Genomic DNA, 21,529 nt, shown 5'->3' with positions numbered 1-21,529 from the left:
ATAAACCACACTCCCCTCTTCAGTTTCTCTCTCATTTAATTATGTGTTGATAGTTTCCCTGATTTCAGATGCTTTTAATACAAGACTGGCTATTGGAATTTGGAATTTGGAATGTCTTATTGCCTCGCTCTCTTTTTCCTTCCCTCAAGATCCCCTAAAATCACCTCGTTTTCTTTTCCCCCCTCCTCTGTTTTTCAGCCTAAGATTAGAGACAGCTAGTAGAGATCCAGTGTGCTCAGATGGCAGTAGACTTTGCAGTTCTACATTACATTTGACACACTTGTCCAAAATTGTAAGTTTTGTAGATACCAATAGACAGCTCTGGACATAGGCAGAGCTCCACCTCTGGTAGAGGCAGTGCTTACTGGAGGGATTTGGGGATCACCGCTGAGGTTGTTCTTGGAGTTAATCCCATTCTGTCAGCTCTCATTCTATCCCTTCCACAAATCTCCCAAGCCTCCTCTCCATGTATGTGCAACAAACAGAGGAATGCCACCAAATAGGCTTCACCAGGTGAGAACAGGGCCGGCTCCAGGCACCAGCGCAGCAAGCAGGTGCTTGGGGTGGCCAACGGAAAGAGGCGGCACATCCGGCTCTTCGGCGGCAATTCGGCAGCGAGTCCCTCAGTCCCTCTCGGAGGGAAGGACCTGCCTCTGAACAGGGCCACCCAGAGGATTCAGGGGGTCTGGGGCAAAGCAATTTCGGGAGCCCCTTCCATAAAAAGAAGTTGCAATACTATAGAATACTATATTCTCGTGGGGGCCCCCATAGGGCCCGGGGCCTGGGGCAAATTGCCCCACTTGCCCCCCCGGGCGGCCCTGCCGCTGAATAGCCGCCGAAGAACAAAGCGGCGCGGTGGAGCTGCCGCCATAGAGCCGCCTATCGCTTTACCACATTATATCCAAATTCGTGTTATATTGGGTCACGTTATATCAAGGTAGCGGTGTAGTAGATATTTATCTTATGGTAGTACCAAAGGCTCCATTATTCTATATACATGTAGAAAAGAGATGATCCCGACTGTGACACTTTATTCCTCAGGGAGCGCCTTTTAACCTCCACATTCCTCATTTATATATAATTGTGATCTTGCATATAAAGCATGCCATGTAAGGTATCAGGGGAAAGGTGAAAGTCACTGTTCTATCTCAATATGTATATCATCAGTGCATATGAAGTTATGAGATTGTGTTGTATGCATGTCAGTAAAACATGCTGTAAGTTGGGGAATTGGCCAGATATTAGCTCCCCACAGACAACAACAAGGAAAGTAACCAATGCAGGGCAGGTGTCAAACAACCTATCAATAGCCATTGTCCAGCAAGGGAGCTAAAATCCAATGACTCATCTGCACAAGGCCACACCAGCGGAATTGCTCAACCTTGCCTGTGGACTCAGCAATGCCCACCAGATACGCCTGGACTTGTGGTCTCCCAAGCACATGGACTAAGCATATGAAACAGAACACAGGGGCCCCATACTTGGCCTTTTCTCCTTCCCCACCTATGCTGCAAGAAACAAAGACACTCAGAAGACTGAAGACTCCAACAGAGGAGACTGGACCAGGTTTCAAGGGTGAAACCTGTGTACTATGAACTGCAATATCCAGTGGGGTGAGAAAATCTGCTTAATCTAGATGTTGCCCTGTCTAATAGGGAGCTGAGAGTTTAGACTGTGTGCTTGTATTTTATTTCATTTTGGTAACCACTCTGACTTTTTGCCTAACACTTATAATCACTTAAAATCTATCTTTTGTAGTCAATAAACTTGTTTTATTATTTATCTTTACCAGTGAGTTTGCCTGGAGTGTTTGGCAAATCTGCTCAAAGTTTTACAAAGGCTGGTGTAGATCCACTTTCCATTGATGAAGTGGGTAACCAATTAATAAACTTGCACTGCTCATCTTGAGCAGTTTGGTTAATGCCTTTCTCTGTGGGATTCATGAGTGGATCTGGGAGCATTATTGCAATGTAGCTGCATGTGGGGCTCCACATGTGGTTGTGCTGAGTGATAACAGCACCTGGAGGGGGTTGCAGTTTGTCACTAGCAAAGCACTGTGAGAGACAGCCCAGGCTGGGGAGTTAAGGGGCACAGCAATCCCACAGTCCCAGGCTGCACCCTGGGGATCCTATCACACTGATCTTAAAGCATTTCAAACCCTAGCCCTGTTTGGGCCTCAAACCCACACCCTATGAACACCTCCCTCAGTCAGCTCTACCTCTGATACAACCAGTACACTCAGTATTAATATTTGAGTCCTGTGACTTACTCCACCAAGTTTCTCTAATGTCAACGTGTCATCTATGTTTTACTCCCCCCGGTGCTATCACATCATAATCCTCTTATTTGTTTCTCATGAACATTTGTATATGGAGTAAGATGTTTGAATCCTTCTCTGATAGCATAATGTTCCTTCTTTTGCTGCTCTTCATTCTTTACTTTTATATTTTGGACCAGCACAATCTTTACCCAATTTGTCTGCCTGAAATTTGATGGTCTGATTATTAAAAGCAATTAAAATCTTTTCTTCCTCACACATCTAGCCTAGTTTAAATAGCCATGTCCCTCCATAAAATGAAAACAAAAGTCGTAAAAGCAGCTCTTCCCCAATCTTTGCCACTCACCATATTAGATAAAAGCAATAACTCCAATCTAAACAATAAAAAGCTTTCATTGTTTTTTAAAGACACATATATGATGCTCCAGTCCCTGGGACGGAGGCGGGAGGGGAGGGGTGCAGGGATGGACGGGCTAGCACTATCAGGGTCTAGTCAAGCTTAGAACACAACATGCTTTCCACAAACAGAAGGAGAAAGACAGTAAAACACATTTCTGTCAAGTGTCTCTAAACAACTTTGGCCAGATATTGTCATTTTTAACAATGGCTGGTACTGGAGAGGATGCAGAGGTTGTGGGCTGCAGTGAGAAGTAACCAGGAGAATATCTGGCTACTGGGATCCCCAAGAAGCACATGATACAGCAGCAGCTCTGCCATCCCTTCAATGGATGCACTGCATGCTCCCCTCTACACCATGACACTTTTCTCACTGTCCCGCCCTGCCTTCTTTCAGGTCACTGGCATCTGTGGGAGCACAAGCATGGAGTAAAGTCTGCACTCCACAGTATATTGTGACTTGAGCCTGTTCAGGGATGCAAAGAGTATAAAAGACTCCATGCACCCTCTCCATCACCCTTTGAGCAATTTATTAGTAGTAATATTTTATTATTATTTGTATTATGACAGTGCCTAGCAGCCCCAGTTGTAGACCAGGACCCCTGTGCTGTGCACAGAACAAAAGGATGGCCCCTGTCCCAAAGAATCTACAATCTAATGGGTTGTCTACAAAGCTAATTAGTTAATGGCAAGCTGGGGGGTGAATGTACAATATACTAGCCTGCTGTGCACGAACTGGCCATGTAGACCCTGCTGCCATGCACTGAAAGTTCCATGATGCACTTTGACCTACTGCTGTTTGAAATGGAAATAGGTCAAAGCACACTACAGAACTTTTAGTGCATGGTAGCAAGGTCCACACAACCTGCAAGCAGACTAGTGCATTGTACATTCATACCCCAACTTGCCACACACTAATAGATCTTGTCTATATGGCCAAAGTATCAAGAGACAACAGATGGGTACAGCTAGGCTGACAAAGGGTGCAAAAAACAATGAGCCATTATTGGTCAGCATGAGAGGCAACCTAACCATTGCCAAGGTGCACTGACGCAGCACCACCCAAAATACAGCATTTAGGATTGGAATTACCCCAGCTGTGCTATGTGAGATAAGTGCCCTCAGCATCTCATTATGGCCTGCCTTGATTAGGCACATTTCACTGCTGAGAAGAAGCAGGTAGGTTTGGAGGAAGTTTTTGGACATGGGAGATAAAAGGAAGTTGTAAGTCTTGTTTCACTTTCACTGCTGTAAATTGTGACTTTCTCCATTGCAAGTCCATTGCGCTACACTGATGTAAAACTGGTATAAGTGAGGGTATGTCTACACTACGAAATTAGGTCGAATTAATAGAAGCCGGTTTTATAGAAATCGGTTGTATACAGCTGATTGTGTGTGTCCCCACATAAAATGCTCTAAGTGCTCTAGTCGGCGGACCGCATCCACAGTACCGAGGCTAGCGTCGACTTCCGGAGCATTGCACTATGAGTAGCTATCCCACAGTTCCCGCAGTCTCCGCCGCCCATTGGAATTCTGGGTTGAGATCCCAATGCCCGAATGATGCGAAACAGTGTCGCGGGAGGTTCTGGGCCATGTCGTCAGGCTCCTCCCCCTCCGTCAGAGCAACGGCAGACAATAGATTCGCGCCTTTTTACCTGGGTTACCTGTGCAGACAACATACCACGGCAAGCATGGAGCCCGCTCAGCTCAGCTCACCGTCACCATATGTCATCTGGGTGCCAGCAGACGTGGTACTGCATTGCTACACAGCAGCAGCAGCTAACTGCCTTTTGGCGGTAGATGGTGCAGCATGACTGGTAGCCTTCATCGGCGATCTGGGTGCTGGCAGCTGTGGGGCTGGCAACCGTAGGGCTGCATTGCACCAGTCCCTTGCCTTTTGCCTTTTGGCAATAGATGGTGTATTACGACTGGTAACTGTCCTATTACAAGTTGGATCATCGCACATTAGCAAAGTCTTCCCTGAGCAGCAGATCGTGCAATAGGCCTGAAGGCCATCGTCATCATACAGGAAAAATGTGGCTATCAGTCTTAGTACACTAACTGCCAAGCGCCCAGTATTTGCTGCCAAGCACGCAGAAGATGCCGAGGGCTATCAGTCATGCTGCACCGTCGTCTTAAGATGTAAAAAATAGATTTGTTCTGTATTCATTTACTTCCCCCTCCCTCCGTCAAATCAACGGCCTGCTAAACCCAGGGTTTTCAGTTTAATCTTTGTGGGGACCATTCTGTGTGACAGTTGTTTGTGTTTCTCCCTGATGCACAGCCACCTTTCTTGATTTTAATTCCCTGTACCTGTACGTCATGTCGTCACTCGGCCCACCCTCCCTCCTGCCCCTGGTCCGTCAGATACTAGTTTCGCACCTTTTTTCAGACCAGGCGCCATAGCTAGCACTGGGATCATGGAGCCCGCTCAGATCACAGCGGCAATTATGAGCACTATGAACACCACGCGCATTGTCCTGGAGTATATGCAGAGCCAGGACATGCCAAGGCGAAACCCGGACCAGCCGAGGAGGCGATTGCAGCGCGGTGAAGAGAGTGATGAGGAAATTGACATGGACATAGACCTCTCACAAGGCACAGGCCCCAGCAATGTGCAAATCATGGTGTTACTGGGGCAGGTTCATGCCGTGGAACGCCGATTCTGGGCCCGGGAAACAAGCACAGACTGGTGGGACCGCATCGTGCTGCAGGTGTGGGACGATTCCCAGTGGCTGCGAAACTTTCGCATGCGTAAGGGCACTTTCATGGAACTTTGTGACTTGCTTTCCCCTGCCCTGGAGCGCCAGAATACCAGGATGAGAGCAGCCCTCACAGTTGAGAAGCGAGTGGCGATAGCCCTGTGGAAGCTTGCAACGCCAGACAGCTACCAGTCAGTCGGGAATCAATTTGGAGTGGGCAAATCTACTGTGGGGGCTGCTGTGATCCAAGTTGCCAGGCCAATGAAAGACCTGGTGATATCAAGGGTAGTGACTCTGGGCAACATGCAGGCAATAGTGGATGGTTTTGCTGAAATGGGATTCCCAAACTGTGGTGGGGCCATAGACGGAACCCATATCCCTATCTTGGCACCGGAGCACCAAGCCACCGAGTACATAAACCGCAAGAGGTACTTTTCAATGCTGCTGCAAGCCCTGGTGGATCACAAGGGACGTTTCACCAACATCAACGTGAGATGGCCAGGAAAGGTACATGATGCTCGCGTCTTCAGGCACTCTGCTCTGTTTCGAAAGCTGGAGGAAGGGACTTTCTTCCCGGACCAGAAAGTAACCGTTGGGGATGTTGAAATGCCTATCGTGATCCTTGGGGACCCAGCCTGCCCCTTAATGCCATGGCTCATGAAGCTGTACACAGGCAGCCTGGACAGGAGTCAGGACCTGTTCAACTATAGGCTGAGCAAGTGCCAAATGGTGGTGGAATGTGCATTTGGACATTTAAAAGCGCGCTGGCGCAGCTTACTGACTCGCTCAGACCTCAGCGAAAAGAATATCCCCATTGTTATTGCTGCTTGCTGTGCGCTCCACAATATCTGTGAGAGTAAGGGGGAGACATTTATGGCGGGATGGGAGGTTGAGGCAACTCGCCTGGCCGCTGATTACGTGCAGCCAGACACCAGGGCGGTTAGAGGAGCACAGCAGGGCGCGGTGCGCATCAGAGAAGCTTTGAAAACGAGTTTTGTGACTGGCCAGGCTACAGTGTGAAACTTCTGTTTGTTTCTCCTTGATGAACCCTCCCCCCCACCCCCGGTTCACTCTACTTCCCTGTAAACCAACCACCCCACCCTCCCCTCCCCACTTCGAGCACCGCTTGCAGAGGCAATAAAGTCATTGTTATTTCACATTCATGCATTCTTTAGTATCAGAGGGGTAGCCGTGTTAGTCTGAATCTGTAAAAAGCAACAGAGGGTCCTGTGGCACCTTTGAGACTAACAGGACCCTCTGTTGCTTTATGCATTCTTTATTAATTCCTCACACAAGTAGGGGGATAATTGCCAAGGTGGCCTGGGATGGGTGGGGGAGGAGGGATGGAAAAGGACACACTGCATTTTAAAACTTTAACTTTTATTGAAGGCCAGCCTTCTGATGCTTGGGCAATCATCTGGGGTGGAGTGACTGGGTGGCCGGAGGCCCCCCCACCGTGTTCTTGGACGTCTGGGTGAGGAGGCTATGGAACTTGGGGAGGAGGGCTGTTGGTTACACAGGGGCTGTAGAGGCGGTCTCTGCTCCTGCTGCCTTTCCTGCAGCTCAACCATACGCTGGAGCATATCAGTTTGATGCTCCAGCAGACGGAGCATTGACTCTTGCCTTCTGTCTGCAAGCTGACACCACCTATCATCTTCAGCCCGCCACTTGCTCTTTTCATCCCGCGATTCAGCCCGCCACCTCTCCTCTCGTTCATATTGTGCTTTTCTCGTGTCTGACATTGACTGCCTCCACGCATTCTGCTGTGCTCTATCAGCGTGGGAGGACATCTGGAGCTCCGTGAACATATCGTCCCGCGTCCTCCGTTTTCTCTTTCTAATGTTCACTAGCCTCTGTGAAGGAGAAACATTTGCAGCTGGTGGAGGAGAAGGGAGAGGTGGTTAAAAAAGACACATTTTAGAGAACAATGGGTACACTCTTTCGTTACAAGGTCGCATTTTTCCTCTTATAGTGAGGGCCTGCCGGTTTGGTATGAGAGATCACTCACGCAGTGCCAGGCAACAGATTTCGGCTTGCAGGCAGCCATGGTAAGCCACAGTCTTTTGGCTTTTTTAACCTTCTTAACATGTGGGAATGGTTTCAAACAGCAGCGCCCTCATTTCCCATATCAAGGATGAATTGGGTTGGCCATTTAAAATGGGTTTTCAATGTAAAAGGAGGGGCTGCGGTTTCCGGGTTAACATGCAGCACAAACCCAACTAAACCACCCCCCCACACACACCCAATTCTCTGGGATGATCACTTCACCCCTCCCCCCACCACGTGGCTAACAGCGGGGAACATTTCTGTTCAGAAGAGCAGGAACGGGCGGGCACCTCTGAATGTCCCCTTAATAAAATCACCCCATTTCAACCAGGTGACCATGAATGATATCACTCTCCTGAGGATAACAAAGAGATTCCAGACTACGTGCTACTGGCCTGGCGTGGTAAAGTGTCCTATCATGGCGGACGGGATAAGGCAGCCCTCCCCAGAAACCTTTTGCAAAGGCTTTGGGAGTACATCAAGGAGAGCTTTCTGGAGATGTCCCTGGAGGATTTCCGCTCCATCCCCATACACGTTAACAGACTTTTCCAGTAGCTGTACTGGCCGCGATTGCCAGGGCAAATTAATCATTAATCATTAAACACGCTTGCTTTTAAACCATGTGTAATATTTACAAAAGTACACTCACCAGAGGTCCCCTGTGTGCCCTCAGGGTCTTGGGTGAGTTCGGGGGTTACTGGTTCCAGGTCCAGGGTCACAAACATATCCTGGCTGTTGGGGAAACCGGTTTCTCCGCTTCCTTGCTGCTGTGAGCTACCTACATTACCTCCATCCTCATCTTCCTCGTTCCCCGAACCCTCTTCCCTGTGTGTTTCTCCAGTGAGGGAGTCATAGCACACGGTTGGGGTAGTGGTGGCTGCACCCCCTAGAATGGCATGCAGCTCCGCGTAGAAGCGGCAAGTTTGCGGCTCTGCCCCGGACCTTCCATTTGCTTCTCTGGCTTTGTGGTAGGCTTGCCGTAGCTCCTTAATTTTCACGCGGCACTGCTGTGGGTCCCTGTTATGGCCTCGGTCCTTCATGGCCTTGGAGACCTTTTCTAATACTTTGCCATTTCTTTTACTGCTACGGAGTTCAGCTAGCACTGATTCATCTCCCCATATGGCGAGCAGATCCCGTACCTCCCGTTCGGTCCATGCTGGAGCTCTTTTGCGATCCTGGGACTCCATCACGGTTACCTGTGCTGATGAGCTCTGCGTGGTTACCTGTGCTCTCCACGCTGGGCAAACAGGAAATGAAATTCAAACGTTCGCGGGTCTTTTCCTGTCTACCTGGTCAGTGCATCTGAGTTGAGAGTGCTGTCCAGAGCGGTCACAATGAAGCACTGTGGGATAGCTCCCGGAGGCCAATAACGTCGAATTCCGTCCACACTACCCCAATTCCGACCCGCATAGGCCGATTTTATCGCTAATCCCCTCGTCGAAGGTGGTTTAAAGAAACCGGTTTAAAGGGCCCTTTAAGTCGAAAGAAAGGGCTTCGTCGTGTGAATGTGTCCAGGCTTAATTCGATTTAACACTGCTAAAGTCGACCTAAACTCGTAGTGTAGACCAGGCCTGAGAAGACCTTGGAGAAATAAGGGGCCAGGGGACAGTTATCTTGTTTGGAGATTACTATTTGTCTACACTAGGGGCTAAGTGGTGTTAGTTAACACATTTTAAAGCACCATTCATTTTCCTAATGTACAGAAACCCTAAAGGTATTGGCACTTGAAGTATAGGGACTGAGAACTAAAGAATGAGGTTGGAGATATTTGTCTGTGGTTTTGTCAGTGTCAATGCCATCACTGTTACTCCTTTTGTGCAGGGATTCATGAGCATGAGCATGATCAAGAACAAATGGTACCAAAGCAACCCTTTTCTGAGAGGTTTACAGAGGGAAATTAGGTTGCTTTGGTATGATTTGAGAGGGTTACTAAGTGAGGTGTGGTGGCTGAGTGTTAAGCACCCCTGAAGATCAGAGGCTAGAGACTTGCTTGGTCTCATGCTGAAAGGCTGCTACAAAATGGGTATTTGTCTCTGGGTACGTCTTCAATCGATTTATCCGGGATCGATATATCGCGTCTCGTTAAGACGCGATATATCGATCCCCGAACACGCTCACCGTCGACTCCAGAACTCCACCAGAGCGAGCGGTGGTAGCGCAATCGATGGGAGAGCTGCGGCCATCAATCCCGCGCTGTCTGGACCCCAGGTAATTCGATCCAAGATACTTCGACTTCAGCTACGCTATTCGCATAGCTGAAGTTGCGTATCTTGGATCGATCCCCCCTCAGTGTAGACCAGCCCTCTGTCTCTTGCTCGCTCACTTTTTCAGCTGAGAAGAGAAAGGAACCAGCCTTTAAACTTTGGGAGGGATTCTGACTTGAGAATTTGGTTTGCCCTGTTGCTGAGAACATGGGATAAGGATTTTACCTTGAACCAAGTCTAGTTTGTTAAGTTTTAGTTTACTGGAAAGTGTTTTAGCTTTATTTCTCTTGTAACCATTTCTGACTTTAGTGCCTTAGATGTGTACTCACTTAAAACATATCTCTTAGTAGTTAAATAAACTTGTTTTATTCTTTAATCAAAACTAATCCAGTGCAGCCTTTTAACTGAATTGTTTGGTAATTCCAATTAAAGTAGCAAACAGGAGAGGACTGGACAGTGCAGAACACATGGTTTTGGGGGGCAAATTGGAACTGGGGGTGTGTTGGGGTCACCCTGGAAGAGGTAAGCCAGGCTGGAGGAAGCCAGAGAGTGACTGATGCGTGGCTGGTGGGCTGAAGCTATACACAGACAGTCAGGGTGTTACCTGAATGCTGGAGGGCTGTTTGTGAGTGTCCCAAGTAGGACTTACAGCAGCAAAACATTGTGAGGCACCCAAGGTTGCAGGGCAGGTGGTGACACAATCCCTCACTAGTCTGGATGGCAACCTGGAATGTCATAGTGGGTGCACAACTGGTTGAAAGACCATAATCAAAAAGTAGTTATCAATGATTTGCTGTCAAACTGGGAGGCTGTATCCAGTGAGGTCCCACAGGGGTCTGTACTACATCCGGTACTATTTTCATGAAATGACTTTGTAACAGGGTTCACGACCCATCCCTCTTCCTGGAGCCCACTTGCTCTCCCCAATAAGGCTCAGAGAGGCTTCAGGGTTGTGCAACACCCGTGTGTTTATTTACTTAAGGTTGTTCCACCACCAGTGTCCATCTATATACAAGCTTTACAGGCAGAGTCAGCCTTCAGCTAGGAGGCCTCCGGCTCCCTCCCTGACTGACTTCTTCCCTGCTGCCTTCTGGGTCCCTCCCAGCCTTTATAGCCCTTGGCTTGTCAGGCCAGCAGGTGTTGCCAATCCTCAGGCCAGCATCAGGCCTTTTCCATCAGCTCCAATCTGCTTCCCTTGATTGGAGCTGACCAGGCAGGGGCTAATTAGGTGCTTTTGCACCAGCACCCTGCTACAGACTTGGATCATGGAGTGGACAGTATGCTTATAAATTTGCAGATGACACCAAGCTGGGAATGGTGCGAGCACTTTGAAGGACAGGATTAGAATTCTTGATAAATTGGAGAATTGGTCTGAAAGCAACAAGATGAAATTCAGTAAAGATCAGTGGAAAGTACTACACTTAGGAAGGAAAAATCAAATGTACAAATACAAAATGGGGAATAACTGGCTAGGAGGTAGTACTGCTGAAAAAGATCAGGGGTTACAGTGGATCACAACTGAATATGCACCAACAATGTGATGCAGTTGCAAAAAAGACAAATAGCATTCTGGCGAATAGCATTAACAGGAGTGTCATAGTAAGGAGTAAGTCACAGGAGGTAATTGTCCCACTCTACTTGGCACTGATGAGGCCCCAGCTGGAGTACTGTGTCCAGTTTTGGCCACCACTAGTTCTAGACAAATTAGAGATAGTCCAAGGAATGGCTACAAAAATGATAAATGGTTTAGAAAACCTGGCATATGGGGAAAGATTAAAAAAACTGGACGTATTTAGTCTTAAGAAAAGAAAACTGAAGGGAGACTTGATAACAGTCTTCAAATATATTAAGAGATGTTCCAAAGAGGTCAGTGATCAATTGTTCTCCGTATCCACTGAAAATAAGACAAACCCTAAGTAATCTGCTTAATCTGCAGCAAGTGAGATTTAGGTTTGATATTAGGAAAAAATGTCTAACTATAATGATACTTAAGAACTGGAATAGGCCTGCAAGGGAGGTTGGGGAATCCCCATCACTGGAGATTTTTAAGGACAGGTTGGACAAACACCTGTCAGGGATGGTCTAGGCATGTTTGGTCCTGCCTCAGCAAGAGGGAGCTGTACTAGATGACCTCCCAAATTCTCTTTCAGCCCTATGTTTCTGTGATAATATCATTGTCAGAGCTGGTGGATGTAGACTCAAAAGCTGACTACCACAGAATTTATTTTTTAATTTCAGAAAGAAAATTGAACTAATCTCACTGTCTTGATAAAAGGACTATTTCATTTATAGACAGTGGTCCAAATGATCTTCTCAAGATAACATGTTTCTTTCCCTCTAGCAAATGCTTTGAGAGAAATCACATTAGATTGCGTTTCCCTCCTTCCTGAATTACTGATCCTGATAATTATTAACAGCAGATACAAATGATGTACATATACTAGCAATATTGGTACCAAATATCCAGCAATGGTGTTAGCTCAAGTGTTGCCTGGATACCGACATTTTTACCACCATGTCATCAGTTTAAAAGAGATATAAATCCTCCTGTAGAATTTGCTGCTATAGAAATCTAGTGAATGATTTAAAACCTATAGAAAGCCTATTATTAAATTCTATAGGGGTTTTTAATAATTTCTATTAAGTTCTGTTATATTTTTATAGAACCTGCTTGGGTTATTCATAGATCTTTATATTTTAAGGCCATAAGGAACCATTAGATCATCTATTCCAGGGGTTCACAACAAATTTTTGGGTGGCCTAAGAGTGCGGCCACCAACTCTTGCTGGTGGCCACTCTGACTATTTTTCCTAAAATAATTAATTAATTTTAGGAAAAACAAAAAAATATGCACATAAATATGTCCAGATCACTGTAATTTATTTATGTAGGTTCTTTATTGCATACTCAGTAATAAAAATAATGTACAGTTGTCTCTATTCTTTACTGGACTTGAACAGAATAGAAACACAAATAAGGTGCTTTGCATGTTTTGCTTTTTTGGTTGCTTTTTTTTTTTTTTTTTTAGACTTGCTAACTAGTAAGACTGCTACTGTGAAAGTGATATTTGTATATTTATTAATATCACATTTCACAGCAGACTTGCTAGCTAGCTGGGAGGCTGTGGAAAGTGATATTAACAAACATACAAATATCATTTTTTCATAGCAGAATTACTCAGCCCCAGCAACCTGGGGGGCAAATTAAGCCCTGGATGAGGAGGAAGGTAGGGAGGCCGAGGGAGCAGGGGCAATGGGGAGATAAATAGGGGGCTAAAGGAGGCAGCAGGGGACAGGGTGATGGGGGGGGGATGAGACCGGGGCTGGAGCCTGGAGTCCTGCTGCACAGCTGGGGACTGGATGAGGCAGTGGGGGCCAGGGATAATGTGCGGGGGGTGAGCCCAGGGCCAGACCCCTGGGACCAGAAACCAAAGCCCTGTGGCTGGGGGACAGAGCCTGCCACCATATGGCCAGAACCTGCCATGCATTACCGCAGGGTTGAAGCCTGAAGCTTGAACCCCACTGCCCCCGGGAAGGTGGGGAACTCACACTGGCTGCCTGCTTCTACAGTGTTCGTGGCTTCAGAAGGGGGTAGGGATCAGCCCCTACTGGGGGCCCCAGGGGATACGTCTGGTTTTTCCTGGACATGTCCGGCTTTTCGGCAATCAAACCCCCGTCCGGGGGAAATTGCCAAAAAGCCGAACATGTCCGGGAAAATGCCGGCCGGGCACTTCCCCTCCTGCGGCGGCTCTGCTCCTCCCCGGACTCTTCGGCTCTGTTTAAGAGCCGAGCTGCCCGAGCGCTATGGGCTTCAGGCAGCCCCCTTGCCTCCGGACCCCAGCCGCCGGCCGGGCACTTCCCCTCCCGGGCTCCGGCGGCGCAGGGTCCGGAGGCATGGGGGCTGCCCAAAGCCGGTAGCGCTCGGGCAGCTCGGCTCTTAAACAGAGCCGAAGAGTCAGGGGAGGAGCAGAGCCTCCGGCCGCGGCGGCTCTGCTCCTCCCCGACTCTTCGGCTCTGTTTAAAAGCCGAGCGCTACGGGCTTTGGGCAGCCCCCATGCCTCCGGACCCTGCGCTGCCGGAGCCCGGGAGGGGAAGTGCCCAGCCGGGGGCGCAGGGTCCGGAGGCATAGGGGCTGCCCGAAGCCCAAGCGCTACCGGCTTCACGGTTTGCCGGGCAGCCTCCAGACCCTGCGCCCCCAGCTGGGCGCTTCCCCTCCCGGGCTCCAGCTGCGCTGGGGAAGCGCCGGCCAGGGGCGCAGGGTCTGGGGGCTGCCCGGCAAACCGTGAAGCCGGTAGCGCTCGGGCAGCCCTTTTCGCTTGGCTGGGAGTGGGAGGGAGGAGGGGGCGGGGAAGGGGCGGGGAAGGGGCGGAGTTGGGGCGGGGCTGGGGTGGGGAAATGGGCGGGGCCAGGGCCCGTGGAGGGTCCTCTTTTTTTATTTGCTAAATATGGTAACCCTACCGGGGGAGGAGCACTGTTCTCCCTCCCCACCCCCAATCACCATCCAGGAGACTGTGGCTGCAAGAAAAGTGCCTGGTGGCTGCATGAGCAAAGGTCAACTGATGGCTTCACTTAAATGGGACCTCTCAAGCAGGGGTGGCTCTAGCTTTTTTGCCGCTGGAAGCACGGCAGGCAGGCTCTGGCAGCCTCTGGCAGCCTGCCTGCGGGAGGTCCCCGGTCCCGCGGATTCGGCGGCATGCCTGCGGGAGGTCCGCCGGTCCCACGGCTTTAGCGTACTCGCCGCCGAATTGCCACCAAATCCGTGGGAACGGTGGACCTGCCGAAGGCGGCCTGCCTGCCCCTCGCAGGGACCAGCAGGGCGCCCCCCGCGACTTGCCACCCCAGGCACGTGCTTGGAGCGCTGGTGTCTGGAGCCGCCGCTGCTCTCAAGTAAAATACCTCAACAGGAAGGAATCATATCTCAATATTATTACTGAGATGGCTTTTAATGGCTTTCAAAAGAAGCGGGGAAATTCATCTAAGGGCCCTTCTTATGGAGGCTGCACTTTGTCCGGCGTTAGAGCCTTCCTGCTCCAACTCTACGCCTAGCACCTTGGCATCGGTGAAGAGCGTTCTGCCCGGCACCGCTCCCCTTTGCCGGTGTCCAAGAAGCACCTGAAAAAGCGAGGCTTCCCGGCATCAAGCAAGGAGGGACAGGGCTGTCTGCCCACTCCGGAGCCTCAAGGGGGTACCTCTCAGGCTGGAGCCCCTAGGACCCCCCCACCCAGGGATCCCACTCCTGGGAGCAGTAGGGACCCTGGCACCTGGTTGTACCTTCAACGTCTGAGGCCCTCCAGGCAGCTAGGGACCAGAGAGCCCTTCCGGCGCATTGGAGGTGGCTACGGGCAAGCCAGCTCTCAGGGCAAGCCAGCTATGAGACCACCTCAGAGGGCAGTTGAACACCGTCCCTCCCCGGAGCAGAGGCAAGGTTCCACTACTGAGTCCCCTGACTCGGCAACCTAGATCTCCGATCAGATGGCCCAGGTTGCCCTCACCGTGGTCCTGGTCTCCACCGGCGCAGAAGACCTGCAGTGAGGCATCGGTCTCTGTACACCCAGCACCAATCGTCCTTTCACTAGCCGATGTCCCGGTGCAGATCTCTGCTGGTACGGGACATCTCACCTTCCTGGCACTGGTCTCCATGCCCCCGGCACCAGTCCTTGGAGAGGGACTGATCACCTTACTTGAGGCACCAGGGAATGGTGCCTATGGTCAGCTACCAGATGCGAGCATCTACAGTCCTGCCTTGGTCACTGGAAGGGGACTCGTCTAGGTCAGAGTGAGACTTTAGCCCCTCGCCATGGCAGCAGCAAATCTTGTGGGCACCGGAGTCCATCTCTGCTCCCACAGTGCCGGCATGTTACCAGTGTCAGTGGCCAGTCCTATTGGAATGCATGGGGTACCATTCCTCCTTTGCTGCTTCAGAGAAGCAACCCCCTGCAACGACTGTACCAGACGCAGTGTGCGGTGCGGACTCCAATGCTGGGGTAGAGAAGCAGGTGCCCACTCCAAGGGAGCCATCCCCTACAGGGGATAATGCCCCAGGCCTTCCCTCAGTGGTGCAGTCATCGTCAGATGAGGCAGTAGCGTGGCCCTTGCATGTCAGTCCCCGCGAGGACTTTAAAGAGCCCAAAGCCCTGCTTAGAAGGGTGGCTTCGAACTTGGGCTTGGAAGTGGAGGAACTGGCGGAGCAGTCAGGCAACTTGTTCAAGATTCTAACAGAAGCAGCCCCATCACGGGTCATACTGCTGGTACATAAGAGGATTTTGAAGATAGCCAAGGCCCTGTGGCAAATCCCGTCTTTTATCCTGCCCACCTCCAAGTGGACAGAAAAGAAATATTGTATACCTGCTAATATGTTCAAATATTTGTATACCCATCCACCCCCAGGGACACTAATCATATCTGCGGCCAATGAAAGGGACAGGCAAGGGCAAGTGAGTTCCACATAGAAAAACAAAGATGCCTGAAGGCTGGACCTTTCCAGAAGAAAAATTTTTATTCTATGGCCAGCTTTCAGTTCAGAGTATCAAACCACCAGTCTTTGTTGGGGAGATACAATTTTAACTTGTGGGATTCCCTCAAGAAGTTCTGACTCCCTGCCTCAGGAGTTTGCTACCATCCTGGAGGAAGGTACCGCAGTGGCGAGGGGCTCTCTCCAGATGGCCTGGGTTGCGGCCAATTCCTGGCTTCAATCCTTGGGTCTGTCCTAGGAGATGCAGTCCTCCATCCAGGACCTTCCCTTCGAAGGCAATGGGCTCTTTTCAGAGCAAACGGATGCGAGGCTGCATGGACTCGAGGATTCTCGAGCCACTCTCTGTGGCGTATGCAGGCCTAGCAAACGGCGAGAAAGCAATTCCAATCACCACCTACGCCTTGGCCTCCCCGGCAAGGCTCAGAACAGAGACCGAGGGTTCAGTCATCATCTCCCCTCCACCTCCCATTCGCCCACTCAGCCTGGCCCAGGAAAACACTGGGGGGGGGGCCATAAGCACTCATTTTGAGGGTTCATTCAAGGATGACACTGCAGTTAGTTCTCAGGATCCACTTTCCTACTCCTTCCTCAACTGCCTATGTCGCTTCCAGTCAGCATCGTCGCAAGTAACTTCAGACCATTGGGTGCTCAGTATATCTCTGGGCTACACCCTGCAATTCTCCTGGTGGCAATAATGTCAGCCTGTAGGGTCTCTGAGATTAGGGTGCTTATCTCAGAATCTCCCTATGTGGTATTCTACAAGGTCCCGCTGTGGCAGCACTAAGCTATCCTGCCCAAAGTAGTTTTACAGTTTCATACCAACCAAGACATATACTTACCAGTCTTCTTTCCAAAACCTCATAAATCAGATGAGGACCATAGATTACATTCCCTGGACATCAGGAGGGCGCTAGCCTTTTACACAGAAAGGAAAAGGAAAGGTTACGGGATGGGTTGCAGAGGATTGCAAGGGTGAATAGGAATCGAGAGGACTTGCAGCCAGAGGGAACAGAGGATAGACCAGAGAATTGCACCGTCACCAGGAAAAGGTAGGTCTACGTGATTGGAGACTCCTTACTGAGAAGAATACACAGGCCTGTAACCAGAGCTGATCCAGAGAACAGAAGGGTGTGCTGTCTGCCGGGTGCTAAGATATGGGATGTGGACTCTTTGAAAACTCATGGCGATCAGGGGAGGTCCCGGATGACTGGAAAAAGGCTAATGTAGTGCCCATCTTTAAAAAAGGGAAGAAGGAAGATCCGGGAAACTACAGGCCAGTCAGCCTCACCTCAGTCCCTGGAAAAATCATGGAGCAGGTTCTCAAGAAATCAATTATGAAACACTTAGAGGAGAGAAAAGTGATCAGGAGCAGTCAGCATGGATTCACCAAGGGGAAGTCATGCCTGACTAACTTAATTGCCTTCCATGATGAGATAACTGGCTCTGTGGATGAGGGGAAAGCAGTGGATGTTATTCCTTGACTTTAGCAAACCTTTTGATACGGTCTCCCACAGTATTCTTGCCGCCAAGTTAAAGAAGTATGGGCTGGATGAATGGACTGTAAGGTGGATAGAAAGCTGGCTAGATCGTCTGGCTCAATGGGTAGTGATCAATGGCTCCATGTCTAGTTGTCAGCCGGTTTCAAGCGGAGTGCCCCAAGGGTCGGTCCTGGGGCCGGTTTTGTTTAATATCTTTATTAATGATCTGGAGGATGGTGTGGACTGCACTCTCAGCAAGTTTGCAGATGACACTAAACTGGGAGGCATGGTAGATACACTGGAGGGTAGGGATTGGATACAGACCTAGACAAATTAGAGAATTGGGCCAAAAAAAACCTGATGAGGTTCAACAAGGACAAGTGCAGAGTCCTGCACTTAGGATGGAAGAATTCTATGCACTGCTACGGACTAGGGACTGAATGGCTAGGTAGCAGTTCTGCAGAAAAGGACCTAGGGGTCACAGTGGACGAGAAGCTGGATATGAGTCAACAGTGTGCTCTTGTTGCCAAGAAGGCTAACGGCATTTTGGGCTGTATAGGTAGGGGCATTGCCAGCAGATCGAGGAACGTGATCATTCCCCTCTATTCAGCATTGGTGAGGCCTCGTCTGGAGTACTGTGTCCAGTTTTGGGCCCCAAACTACAAGAAGGATGCGGAAAAATTGGAAAGAGTCCAGCGGAGGGCAACAAACATGATAAGGGGCCTGGAGCACATGACTTATGAGGAGAGGCTGAGGGAACTGGGATTGTTCATTCTCCAGAAGAATGAGGGGGGGATTTGATAGCTGCTTTCAACTACCTGAAGGGGGGTTCCAAAGAGGATGGAGCTTGGCTGTTCTCAGTGGTGGCAGATGACCAGAACAAGGAGCAATGGTCTCAAGTTGCAGTGGGGGAAGTCTAGGTTGGATATTAGGAAACACTATTTCACTAGGAGGGTGGTGAAGCACTGGAATGCGTTACCTAGGGAGGTGGTGGAATCTCCTTCCTTGGAGGTTTTTAAGGCCTAGCTTGACAAAACCCTGGCTGGGATGATTTAGTTGGGAATTGGTCCTGCTTTGAGCAGGGGGTTGGACTAGATGACCTGCTGAGGTCCCTGCCAACCCTGATATTCTATGACCTGAGGCTGAAGGGGGTATGCAGGCAGCCTATGGACATAGTTCTATTTGGACACAAGTTGACCTAATGTAGTGTCAAAAGAAACAAAAATCAGATGGACTTTATAAAGCATATAAAGCATTTCATATAAAACCCAAAGTATCTTCAGTGGAGATACCGACGTTTTATACCATGAACATGAGATCTCAATCAGGCACAGAGATCCTGGGATAGGATGCAGAGCTGTCCTGGTTCTGTGTCCATGATATACTGCCACCACATGTAAAACCGATGGCAGAGGTCCAGGGGAAAATGCCAAAATGGCTTAACTCTTTCCTGGGATGCTCCCAGAGTAGTGGAGAAGCTGCACCTCCATCACTAGACTCCCTCACTTGTGGAGTCCCACCAGAATCAATTCTTTTCTTGTCCTATTCAATATCTACACGCAGCCACTAGATGAATAGATTAGATGACATGATCTCAAGTGCCAGCAATGTGCAGATGATACACAGCTCTACCTAGTCTTCACCATATATGACCATGTCACCACCACCAAGATGGCTCAGTGCTTGTACGAGACTGGCTCGTGGATAAAGAGCAGTTGGTCAAAGCTGAACCTGAGAAAAACTGAAGTGATGCTGGTGGGGAGAGGAAACCATTTTGAAGTTTGCAGTCTTGGCGCAGTCTCTTTTGGTTAAAGGCACACACCCGTAATTGGTCAATTCGGTCTGTAGTTTAAGAATGTTTCTGGATCCCTCACTAGTGTCAAACTCTCAAACAGCAGCATTTACGAGTAATGCTTTCTACTATCTCTGGCTGGCTAGGAGATTCCATCCCATCCTGGTGAATGATGACCTGACCTCAGTTATATATCCCTTCTTCAACTCCCATCAGAACCACAGTAATGCAATATACCTGGGCATAAAACCTTCAGCAGTTAGAAAAAATCTGGCTAGTATGGTACACAGCAGCACATCTCAGCAACTTTGGATACTGGAGCACATTAGCTCTGTCCTCCAGAAGGACTGATACCTGCCAGAGCTTTGGTTGGAGTTGGAGGGGAGGTGGGGATCTCAGGTAAGCTTATTAGCATGCATGTAGGTTCTACTCTTGTTTTTCATATGTTTTCTCTGTAACATTTTCACCTTAAGAATAAATGTGCTTGCTTAGAAAGAGCTGTGTGGTAACTTATAACTGGGGGCAATTAATCTGGTCATAGCCTTCGGAAAGAAGCAAAGCATAGACACAGTCTGGCTTGGTGGGGAATTCAGGCAGAGAACTGTGCAGCCTGAGAATACCCCGGTCAGGAGGGAGAGAGATGAGTGTCTCAACCCATGAGAGGTGACAGCTGGGGAGCTGGAAGCCTGACAGTGGGTGCCCTCGGCGGACCACAGAGGTGAGGACTGCCAGTTATATCCACTTAGAACTCATTGTCCATGAAGCCTGCTTCACAGGGAGACATGCCATGGGAATAACAAATGTTGCTGAAATGAAAAACATTGAAGTCATTAATGTCCTTGATAGCTGAGCTGTATTGCTTCCAGCAGGTTTATTAATTATTATTACATTTATTTATTTATTAAAGAGTTCTTTACATTGATAGATACATTGCCAGTCACCAAGGGTTTAGTATCTAAATTAATCAAGACAAACACAAGACAAAACAACATTTATAGCAGAGATTGTATGAGAGGATTACTAATGAGGAGAAAAAATCATTTGAAGAGGTGGGTTTTAAGTCAGTATTTGAAGGAGAATGCATAGATTTTGAGGCCAGAGGGACCATTATAACCCACACAGACCAAGCTATAATAATGTGCTCACCAGACAGTCACAGAAATAGCTCAAAGACAGGATTTGAGAACAGGATTTGTGAACCCACAGCCTTCGGATGGTACTCAGGTTCAGTGTCTATCTGTTACCCTGAGGTTCCAGCTGAGTGTTGGATGAAGAGGATGCTCAGAAAATGAGGACAGGGAGACTTTCTCAGGCACAAGGGCAGCATGACAGGAGACAAGAAGCCAAAAGGAAAGAGTAAGGCAAGAGGAAGACCTTAGAGAGCGGGAGGGCGAGTAAGGGGAATTAAGAGTGTGTAGGTGAGGGCAAGATTATGTAGGTTGCTTTATGAGGAGTTTGATGTTGAAGTAGTAAGAGATAGGTAGCCAATGCTGTGATTCAAAGAGGGCTGATGTGGGATCAGAACAGTAGAAAAAAAGAATAATTTTATCAACAAAGTATTTTGTAAAGATAGGAGGAGCTAGAGGGGAGAGGCAGTGAGGCCAATGAGGTCTATAACATAATTCCTCCACCATGAAGGAAGCCTTTCATCTGAGCCACGTGTAGCAGAGTTTTTTATATTTCCTTTGTCTGGATGGGACAGGCTTGAACTTTTAATACTTTATTAGAGAGACAAAGTGTGTGAGGTAATATCTTTTGTTGGACCAACTGCTGTTGGCTAAAGAGACAAGCTTTCAAGTACACAGAGCTCTTCTTCAGGTCTGGAAAAGGTTCTCAGAATGTCACAGTTAAATGCAAGGTGGAGCAGATTGTTAAGGATAAGGAGTTAACACAAGATGAAGTGGGTAATTAACACCTCTGCAGTCATAGAATAAAGGAGAGTAGTAGGTTACAGATTGTTGTAATGAGACATAAAACCACTGTCTCTATTGAGTTCATGATTTTCAGTGTTTAGCAAAGTTATGAATCTAAGCTCCCAGGCTTGTCTTTTACAGGTGTTGTGCAGGTTTCCTTTGAGGATGAGGACTGAGAGGTCAGATATGGAGCAATCATTTTCTGAAAAGTGAAAAACTCCTCTTGTGGCCTTCAAACAAACCCCCGAC

General features: G+C 48.8%; 1 protein-coding gene across 1 annotated transcript; it reads right to left on the bottom strand.

Moving 5' to 3' along the window:
* Positions 1-2,331: 2,331 nt before the first annotated feature.
* LOC135982592 (myb/SANT-like DNA-binding domain-containing protein 2) lies at positions 2,332-8,981 on the bottom strand. The gene is made up of 3 exons (XM_065589965.1): positions 8,072-8,981; positions 6,994-7,252; positions 2,332-2,482 (listed from the first exon to the last, which is right to left on the bottom strand). Exons 1-3 carry the CDS (start codon positions 8,607-8,609, stop codon positions 2,332-2,334), a joined length of 948 nt encoding a protein of 315 aa, XP_065446037.1. The 5' UTR covers positions 8,610-8,981.
* Between the last annotated feature and the right edge of the window lie 12,548 nt (positions 8,982-21,529).

This window comes from Chrysemys picta, chromosome 3 (assembly GCF_011386835.1).
Source record: "Chrysemys picta bellii isolate R12L10 chromosome 3, ASM1138683v2, whole genome shotgun sequence".
Lineage (NCBI taxonomy): Eukaryota > Metazoa > Chordata > Testudines > Emydidae > Chrysemys > Chrysemys picta.
This window is presented reverse-complemented; position numbering and strand designations above follow the sequence as displayed.

Excerpts from the sequence above, each read along its gene's own strand:
- LOC135982592 (XM_065589965.1), bottom strand. The coding sequence starts at position 8,609 with ATGGAGTCCCAGGATCGCAAAAGAGCTCCAGCATGGACCGAACGGGAG. Across the intron at positions 7,253-8,071 it reads GGGCACACAGGGGACCTCTG|CTGCAAATGTTTCTCCTTCA; the intron begins GTGAGTGTACTT and ends CTCCTCCACCAG. Across the intron at positions 2,483-6,993 it reads CTTGCAGACAGAAGGCAAGA|GCAGACAAATTGGGTAAAGA; the intron begins GTCAATGCTCCG and ends ATCAAATTTCAG.